Genomic DNA, 10,731 nt, shown 5'->3' on the forward strand with positions numbered 1-10,731 from the left:
GGTTTGGGTGGACATATGGGCAGAGATAAGACTATAGCACTGGTGGAAGAGAGGTATTATTGGCCACAACTCAAGAGGGATGTTGGCAATCATGTGAGGAAGTATCCAATCTGCCAAACTGCTAAGGGACAATCTCAGAATACTGGTTTATATATGCCTTTGCCAGTTCCACAAGCACCATGGGAAGATTTGTCTATGGACTTTATACTGGGTCTTCCTCGAACCCAGCGAGGTATGGATTCTGTTTTTGTTGTGGTTGATAGGTACTCCAAGATATCCCATTTCATAGCATGTAAGAAGACTTCAAATGCTACTCGAGTGGCCAATCTGTTCTTTAAAGAAGTTGTGCGTTTGCATGGAGTGCTAAAGTCCATCACCTCTGATAGGGATACCAAGTTCATTAGTCACTTTTGGCGAACTTTGTGGAAGCGTTTTGACACTTCCTTGAATTACAGTAGCACTAGTCATCCACAGACTGATGGCCAGACAGAAGTGGTTAATCGTACTTTGGGGTATCTGATTCGGTGTATCTCAGGTGAGAAGCCTAAGTAGTGGGATATTGCGTTGTCCCAAGCAGAGTTTGCATACAATAGCTCAGTCAATAGAAGCACTGGTAAGTCTCCATTTGCCATCGTCTACTGCGTGCCCCCAAAACACGCTATGGACTTGGTACCTTTACCTGAGCTTCCAGGAGTGAGTCAAGCAGCAGGGAATATGGCTGACCGTATTCAGGCCATGCAAGAGGAGGTGAGGCAGAAACTGGAAGCTACAAATGCTAAGTACAAGGAGGCTGCTGATAAGAAGAGGCGTGAGAAGATCTTCAATGTTGGGGATTTAGTGCTGGTGTATCTTAGGAAGGAGAGATTTCCTGCTGGTACCTACAACAAATTGAAGGACAAGAAGTACGGGCCATTTCAGATTACTAAGAAGATCAATAACAATGCTTATATGGTTGCTCTTCCTCCAGATATGAGCATTTCTTCTACCTTCAATGTTGCTGACTTATATGATTATCATCCTCCTGATGAACCGGATAGTGGGAACTTGGGGTCGAGTTCTTTTCAAGTGGGGGACTGATGTAGAACAGACAGCACATGCCTTCTTGGAGCAGCAAGGGCCCAGGAAGTCACAACGCAAGATTAAAGGGGGGTGCCAGTAGGGGCCATCAGAGGCAACAGCGTCGGAATTGCATGAAATTTGGCAGGTTGAAGGGAAATGGCGTTCTGATCCAGACTCATGCCATGAACGTCGCCAAATTTTAGGCAAATTCCTTCGTTAAGGCCCCGAAAACAATGTTTTTGTATACCTGTTTCAACTCCTTACAATCCCTGTCAAACTCATCTTCATTGTTCACTATAAGGAGTGCTGGCTTCCCCTCCACTTTAGAAGCTTTGGGTCTACTGCCTTCCTTAATAGGACCAAGGACAATTTTTCTGTCATTCTTAAAAAACACATACACATTATCCTTACACTTATGAGTAGCATCTACATCATACTGCCAAGGTCTACCCAATATTAAATGACATGCATCCATTTCAACAACATCACAAACTACTTCATCTACATAATATTTACCCATAGAAAAAGTAACACGACATTGTTGAGTAATAAGAGTTTCCGTACCTTTCTTGATCTAACCTATCTTGTACGGGGAGGGATGCTTTTCTGTTTTTAGTCCCAGCTTGGTAACTAAACTCTTCGACGTAATGTTTTCTACACTGCCACTGTCTATGATCAAATCACAGACCCTTTTATTGATGGTGCATCGTGCTCGGAAGATCTTATTTCGCTGGTCACCAAATTCCACCCTTGGTGTGAGTAATAACCTCTAAATCACCAAAGACTTCCCTAATGGCACACCTTCCTCATCCTCTTGGACCTCATTGGGATCATAGGCATACGGATCTGCATCATTATACACCTCTTCACCCTCCTGTTCACCTTCTACCTCACCCTCTTCTGCCATTACCAGATTCACTGTGGCTCGCTTAGGGCAAGTACTAGATCGATGTCCTGGTTCTTCGCACCTGTAGCACTTATTCCCAGTTGGCCTAGCATAGGGGTTGGCATTCGTTATTGGCTGGGCTGCGGAACCTGCTACTGCCACTGTGGATTGGTTGACACCACTATTCTCTCTAACCACGGGTTGTGACCGTGGTGTAAACATGGGCTGTTTACCTTTGTTGGCAATGGAACTAGAGAACTCCGAACTGCGGTTGGAAAACTTCGAACCTATCCTGAGATGCTGAAATTCTATTTTCTTGGATAAGGTTACAGCCTCATTCAAAGTATATAGGGTTTGTAAGGATACCTGATTTCGAATGGAAACTCGTAACCCGTGTACAAATCTGGATATCCGTTGATCTTCAGTTTCCTCCAAATCATTGCGATTCTCCAACTTGTCAAATTCCTCCATGTACTCATTAACTGTCCGAGTACCCTGCCTACAATCCTGGTACTGTCTGAACAACTCTTGCTGGTAATCGAGTGGTAAGAACCGATCTGCCATTAATCTTTTCATCCTCCTCCATGACCGTATTGGAAGCTTTCATTCCCGAGTACGGTTTAATTGAACACGATCCCACCAGGCAGATGCTCCTCCCTTCAATTTTTAGGCCACCAAACACACCTGTTTGTCTTCTGCTGTACCCATATAGTCGAAAAACTTTTCAATCTCACTGACCCAATCTAGATACTCTTTAATGGAGACATTACCATTAAAAGATGGTAACTCTATTTTCATCTGATAGTCCCTCTGCTCCTGATAATCTCGACCATTATCCCTCGCGGGACCACGATGATTTCCAAGGACTCTCTCTGCATACTCCTCATTTTCACTGTCTTCTTCGTTGTAGTCTTGCTACTTGTTCCGGTTTGGACCACGATAGGGAGGGCCACGCACTTGGTTATCACGTCGCTCTTCATTAACGCAATTAGGGTTTCGGTTAAGCAAAGTGGCAAGTGCTGCTTGAATCTGGTCCAGAGTCTGTTGGGTTGAATCACGAAATTGTTGATTTTCATCACGAAAATCAAGGAACTCAGCCCTAGTGAGGACTGGGTTATTGACGTCGTCACCGCCGTCATTGTTATGGTGGTCACCGTCTCGCCGGTTAATCATCAGACCAGGGTAAATCAAGGCTCTGATACCAACTGATGTCGCGGAAGCCTGAAGAAGAGCACACACGATGCTCTCTTGATGAAATAGAAACTAAACTGTTAGTCTCTGGTAGTAAACCTCGAATCCACGAGGGGTTTCCCTGAATCTACAAGAAGATAAAACTGGAATCCACCAAAAGAGAAAATTGACAAAATGTCTGTGTTTATTGATAATAGTCTGATTTGCCTTTGACAGCTACAAAACATATAAATACTGAGCAAAAACGTTTAAAACCCTAATTCACACTAATTAAGCGATTAGGTGACAAAATTACCGAATTTTACCAAAAATGGTAAAATTGAATTAAACGCAGAATCATAAACTACTGACCTTAAGAGTCGTCCCAAAACAGACGGGACCTTATTTTGACTTTTAAACTAAAAGTTATTAAGGAAAAACAAATATTACTATAAATAGCAAAAACATTGTTTTCGGCGCCTTAACGAAGGAATTTGCCTAAAATTTGGCGACATTCATGGCAATGATTCTGGATCAGAACGCCGTTTCCCTTCAACCTGCCAAATTTCATGCAATTCCGACACTGTTACCTCTGATGGCCCCTACTGGCACCCCTCTTTGATCTTGCGTTGTGACTTCCTGCGCCCTTGCTGCTCCAAGAAGGCATGTGCTGTCTGTTCTACATCAATATGAGGCAGCAATCTTGGGATTTGCTTGCTTATTTAAAGAATCAATTCCATCTTCCATGGTTTTGTTTTGGAGACTTCAACGAGATTTTGTCTTCGATAGAGAAGTTAGGCGGAGCTACAAGATGCCAAAATCAAATGGATAAATTTAAGGATACGGTTAATCTGTGTGGCTTCAAAGACTTGGGCTATTCGGGAACAGATTATACTTGGTGTAATATGCAGCCTGGTGACAGTAGAGTATATTTAAGACTTGACAGGGCCTTTGCAACTAGTGACTAGGTGGATAAGTTTAGTGAGGTAAGAGTTAACCATCTAGTGGATTCAACTTCGAACCATTATGCTTTGTACATTGCAGACCCAAGAGCCCCTAAAATCCCCGTGCAAGGTGTTTTCACTTTGAGGCTATGTGGGCTAAATGTGAAGCTTGTAAAGATGTCATCGAGGCAGCTTGGAGTAGTGCAGGTAATGCAAATATGTCAGAAGGTATGGTTGCTGCCCTTAATGCTTGTGTTGCTGATCTTAAGGCTTGGAGTTCTGCTACTTTTGGTCAAATTCCAAAGAAAATCCAAGAAAAGAGGAAACAGCTAAGTACACTGGTTCAAGCTAATAAGGATGGTCTGCTGGGTGATGAAATAAACCAGGCTAGGAAAGAAATTAATGAACTTCTTGATAGTGAGGAAACTTACTGGTGTCAATGGTCATAGGCTCACTGGCTCAATGAGGGAGATAGGAACACGAAATGTTTCCATGCCCGTGCCTCTGAAAGAAGGAAACAAAATACTATATTGGGTATTTGGGATAAATTTAAGAATTGGTGTGGGGACCAAGATAGTATTGCTCGGGCTGCTATATCCTATTTTGAGGAGATTTATACCACTTCCTCCCCGAATCAGTTGGAGCAAGTGACTAATCTCATCCCGGTCAAAGTGACAGATGAACATGGAGCTAACCAGAGGCTTCACCAAAGAAGAAGTTGTTGTAGCCCTTAAACATATGCACTCTACTAAATCTCCTGGCCCCGATGGTATGTTCACACTTTTCTTTCAAAAGTATTGGAGCATAGTAGGCACTAATGTATCTAATTTGGTTCTAAATGTTCTTAATCACGGCATGTCTATTTTTGAAATTAATAGAACTAATATAGCCCTTGTGCCAAAGAATAAAAATCCTCAGAAAATGACTGATTTTAGGCCAATCAGCCTTTGCAACGTGGTGTATAAACTTATTTCAAAAACTTTGGCTAATCGTCTCAAAGTATATGGCCATTTATCATTTCAGAAAATCAAAATGCTTTTGTGGCGAACAAGCTCATCACGGATAATATTTTGGTTGCTTATGAGATTATGCACTATCTAAAGCACAAAAGGGGTACGAATGATAGCTTTATGGCGGTTAAGCTAGATATGAACAAAGCTTTCGATAGGGTTGAATGGTCCTTTATTGAAATGATAATGACGAAGATGGGTTTTAATGAGTCCGAGATCGGTCTGGTGATGAAGTGTAAAACCTCGGTAACTTACTCAGTTATTATTAATGGCTCGGTCCATGGAAGCATTGTGCCTACTAGGGGGCTTAGGCAAGGGGACCCTTTGTCTCCTTATTTATTCTTGTTATGTGCTGAAGGCTTCTCAACTCTCATTAATGAAGCAGTAGGGTGTCAGCAATTAAATGGTATATCCATATGTCGAGGTTCTCCAAGAATCAGCCACCTGTTCTTTGCTGATGACAGTCTTCTCTTCTGTAAGGCCAATGGTACTGAATGTAACAAGTTGAAAGAAATTCTTAGAACTTATGAATCTGCTTCAGGGCAAAAGATCAATACAGACAAGTCTTCATTCTTCTTTAGCCCAAACACTTCTCAAGAGCTTAAAGATGAAATCTTAAGCATCCTTGGGCCTATGAACGACTCTCGCCACACAAAGTACGTTGGCCTCCCCTCCATTATAAGACGGTAAAAAAAATTGGTTTTTGCAGAGATAAAAGAGAAGGTTTGTAAGAAGTTGGCGGGTTGGAAGGGTAAGCTACTTTCCTTGGGGGGGGTAAGGAAGTTCTGATTAAAGCGGTGGCTCAAGCCATACCCTCTTACACAATGAGCTGTTTCCTTCTTCCAAAGAGCCTTTGTGAGGACCTTGAAAAAGAGATGAGAAGCTTTTGGTGGGGCTAGAAACAGCATGAGACTAAGATTGCTTGGGTTAGATGGAAAAGAATGTGCAAGCCTAAATCCCTTGGTGGTATGGGTTTCAGGAACTTGCAATCTTTTAATCTTGTAATGCTTGCAAAATAGGCTTGGTGGGTTCTTGCAAACGCACACTCACTAGCAGCCCGTATCCTAAACGCGAAGTATTTTCCTTACGATGATATTCTAAATGCAAGCCTTGGCAGCAGCCCCTCTTACACTTGGCGAAGCATTTTCCAAAGCCTCGAGGTCATTAAGAGTGGAACCCATTGGAGGGTAGGAAATGGGTGTCTAATTCACATTTGGGAGGATAAATGGCTCCTTACCCCCTCCACATACAAAGTTGTCTCCCTTCCTCGAGATTTTGGTGACTTTCCCATGGTCTCCTCTCTTATTGATCGGGAAACGAGGTGGTGGAAAGCCAATGTTGTAAGGGAGCTCTTCTTGCCTTTTGAAGTGGAAATTATCTTGAAAATTCCCCTAAGTCAGAATTTGCCAGAAGATAATCTTATTTGGATTGGGAATAAAAGGGGTGTGTTCTCAGTCAAAAGCGCCTATTTTATCGCTGCTAGTCTTCAAACTGATTCGGATGTGGGAGAAAGCTCTTCAAGAAACTCAAATGCCCATCTATGGAGGGCTTTGTGGAGACTAAAGCTTCCTGCCAAAGTAAAAATTTTCTCTTGGAGAGCCTGTGTGAATGGCTTGCCTGTGTACTCAAAAATGTTTGAGAAGGGTATCCAATCTGGTGTTGACTGCCCTGTTTGTGGGGAAGAGCCTGAAAGTCTCCTCCATGCTTTTAATTTCATGTGATTGTGCTCTCTCTGTGTGGTCGCTGTGGCAAGATTGCCCCTTAAGGCTACTGTTGAATGCTTCGGATTTTTTGGATGTTGTCCACAAAATATGCTCACCCCCCTGTGTCGTGCACTTGGGAGTATTTTTTGCAATTTCTTGGTCGATCTGGCATAACAGAAACCAGATTGCTCATAATGACGTCAGCCTTTCTCCTTTGCAAATCTGGGAATTGGCGAGAAATATTGTGGAGGGCTTTCACGAGGCCAACTCGGAGCTCCTTCCTGCGAAGCAATCTGCCAACAGAGGCTGGGAAGCTCCTTCTCTTGGGTTCTGTAAAATCAATGTTGACGTCGCGACTTCCTTGGATGGTAGTGGGGTGTCGGGTGTAGGAGTGATCATTCGCGATGAAGATGGTAATGTAGTTGTTGCGCTTTGCAAAGCTCTGCCTTTGCACTATCCAGCTGAGAGGACCGAGATTTTTGCAATGGAACAGGGCGTTTTTTTAGCACAGGAGTTAGCCATTGCCAACGCCATTTTTGAGTCTGATGCTTCATCAGTTATTCAAGCAATTGCTCAAGGCCTTCAAGGCGGCGTCACAGGCAATTTGATTCATGAGATTATTTTGGCAAAATCTTCTTTCTTAAGTTGTTCATTTAGACACGTGAAAATGGACTACAACAGAGCTGCTCATGAGCTCGCCCAATTTGCCAAATGTAATAATGCTTGTCATGTTTGGAAAGATGTATTTCCGTCTTTCTTAGCTCCTTTGATTCAGACTGATCATGGTTGATTGTTGTAGGCTTCGGCCCCCTGTTGTATTCCTTTTCTTGTGGTAATGGCATTATGTTTTTTCGTACAGTTGATATTGCTTGTTACATCTAATTGTTGTTGGGCAAACTTTTTCATCCTCTGTTGAGTTGGGGTAGGTGCAGTTGTACGAATGGTCTAATGTCAAATTATGCACATTTTGTAGCTCTTTACTAATTTTTTTGTTGAGAAGAGCATCACAAAATTGCAACTTCCATACAATTTCAATACTAATATTCAGTTGGCTGGAATGGATCTTTGTTTGTAAATATGTGTGTGTATTAATGGGAGGTAGGGCATCATGTGTGCTTGCATGTTTATGCGTGGAGAGATGCATGTGTTGTAGAAATAGAAGGAACAAAGTGATGTTATGTTGAGTTGGTTGGTGATTATTTGTGGCTCTAGCACTAGAGTCTAGAGCATCAATCAAGCACATGAGGAAAGAGGAGGTATGGGTCTGTTTGGATAGCACTTATTGTTGCTGAAAGTTGATAAAAACTGATTGTTGCTGAAAACACTGTAGCAAAATAATTTTTAAATGTGTGAATAGTGTTGTGGGACCCACTTTTAATATTAAATTTTGCGTAAACAGTGCACGCACAGTACACGTACAGTAAATTTTGTCCCCCAAAGTCAACAAATGCGGCAAAAAAAAAAAAAAAAAAAAAAAAAAAAAAAAAAAAAAAAAAAAAAAATTGGTTTCTACTTTCTAGGGAAACCCATTTATGGTATATATCTTACCTAATGAGGTGAAGAATGCAAACCTTCTTAATCAATATTTGGAAATTCTATCACCATGTGAGAAAGAAAATGTTTTCTGTATGTGTGGAGATCAGCTCCAAAGAAGAGCCCTGCTTGCCCATGCATTGGTTCGCACTACATTGCAAGATGTAGGTCCTTTTTTGCTGAATACTTTTATCATTCGTTCTTCTTGTTAAATTTCTTTTAATAATTCTTACATATAGGTTGTCACCATTGAGGTCAAATATGGTGAAGTGTTTCTTACATGTACATTGTAGAGTCCATGGTTTTGTTGTATTTGTTGTGGCACACAACAAATTGTTTATTTCAACTCTGGTTTAGATTAGTTGTACTGACAGCATATTTTTTATCTGAATGTGGCACAAAGTGAATGGCAACCTAGGCTTTGCTTTATAAAGATTTTGAGCTATATACATGTATGTACAAAGCTTTTTAGTTATTTAAATGCTATCGTGTCCTTTTGTTTGATTACTTGACTATCTACTCTTTTGACATAAAAAGCATCTTATTTCAAATTTTGTAGAAAATGTTGCATAGAGAGGTTGGTGTATATTTAAACAAATTTTTTTGTTACCAGATCAGACAAATAGTCAAGTTGAACCAAGGTCCTTGAAGTTTAAGAAGAATATATATGGGAAGCCTGAGGTGAGTTTGTTTTCTGACCATTGATGTACAATAAGACTTTGTTCTCTACTTTTTTTGTACCTTCCTTGCTTTTCCTTATTAGAATATCTCTTTAAAGTTCAATTGTTTTCTCAAATTTGTTTCTGATAGCATATGTGAATAGGTAGAGTGGCAAGATGTTGATGGCTCACACCTAGCACCATTGCATTTCAACATTTCACACACTTCTTCTATAATAGCTTGTGGAGTGACTGTGAATTCAACGGTAAGTTTTTGAATTCAACAGTAAGTTTTCTGTATATTCATGGCCACTTATAACTTTTGCATGTGTGATCATTATATTCTGTTCTGATTTTTTTGATGTATTTATTGAATTATCTATTGTGTTGAAGAACAACAAATTTAAGCTGACATGATTTGCTTTTCCTATTGTAGATTGGTATTGATGTGGAAGAGAAGCAACGGAAGTTGAAGAATGATATCTTAGCATTTGCTCGAAGGTACTTTTCTCCTTATGAAGTGGGACTTTTAACTGCCATTTCAGACCCTGAATTTCAGAGACAGGAGTTTATAAAATTATGGACTCTCAAGGTGAGTAAGGTTGTGTGAATATTGATATGCATCAAGTACCTTCAGTTCATTGTTATAGATGGATGAAAATCTAATAAATCCTAATAATGAGTTTCATGGTAGCTTCTGCAGCAAATGCATGGTATGTTATAAAGTTTGGTAGCAGTCAATTTTGTTTACATTGCGAGAAGACCATTCCATCTTCAAGTAGTAATTCTAGTGATATGTCTTTTCATTAAGGAAAAAAAAACAGTAGATCTAGTAGAAAAATTAATGTGTTCTTAACTTGTTAGGAAGTTTTACTCTATTATAGACATTTCAATGTAGGGTGCTCAGTAGAAGTTTCACCTTTAAAGGAACTAGGATTGAGTACCTATATTCTTTATAAAAATAAAAAGTAGAAACAACACTCTTGAGTCGTGACACGCTTGAAATATATTTCAAATTTCTTTATGGTTTTGACCTATTCCACAAAGGTTCGGGGTGTTGGTTCTGACAAACTTTGTTGGAAGCCAGCCAGCGGTCGAGGTTTCGAGGTGAGTGGGTATTATCATTCTCTATCCCCTTCTACTGTCATTTCTTTCTCATGGAAAATGGTGTAGCAATCGAAGGTTCCTCCTCTAGTAGTTTTTTTCTCTTGGACTGCTGCTTTAGGCAAGATTTTAACTACAGATAATCTTCGGAAGAGGCATTTTGTTGTTCTTGAGTGGTGTTATATGTGCAAAAGGTGTGGGGAATTTGTAGATCATCTTCTCCTTCACTGTCCTATAGCATATGAGATGTGGGGTATTGTCTTTTGCTTGTTTGGTATTTGTTGGGTGATGCCGCAAAGGGTAGTGGATTTGTTGGATTGTTGGTCATGCAATTTCAGGCGACATCGCAATATAGCTATATGGAGGATTTTGCCGCACTGTTTGATGTGGTGTATCTGGCGGGAACAGAATATTAGAAGTTTTGAGGGACGCGAACGGTCCATTCTTGAGTTTAAGTCTTTTTTTCTTTTTTACTCTCCTCGAATGGTGTTTAGTTTTACCGTCTTTTTCTTGTCTTTCCCTTCCTGTTTTGCTTGATTCTTGTAATTTGGTTTCTTGATGTTTTTGCCTCTTTAGTACATTTCCTATGTATTGTGCTATGTTCTTTTTAATAAAAATTTTATGTTACTTATAAAAAAAATATATATATATATATATATATAT

At 40.3% G+C, this 10,731-nt stretch overlaps 1 protein-coding gene across 1 annotated transcript in view; it reads right to left on the minus strand.

Moving 5' to 3' along the window:
- Window positions 1–9,649: 9,649 nt before the first annotated feature.
- LOC112022489 (uncharacterized) overlaps window positions 9,650–10,731 on the minus strand; it is a 5,994-nt gene continuing 4,912 nt past the window's right edge. The window contains exon 5 of the mRNA XM_065762072.1: window positions 9,650–9,661. Within this exon, the coding sequence (XP_065618144.1) occupies window positions 9,650–9,661 (12 nt within the window). The remainder of the gene's footprint in view (window positions 9,662–10,731) is intronic.

The sequence above is a fragment of the Quercus suber genome, unplaced genomic scaffold (assembly GCF_002906115.3).
Source record: "Quercus suber isolate HL8 unplaced genomic scaffold, Cork oak 2.0 scaffold_441, whole genome shotgun sequence".
NCBI classification, from domain to species: Eukaryota; Viridiplantae; Streptophyta; class Magnoliopsida; order Fagales; family Fagaceae; genus Quercus; species Quercus suber.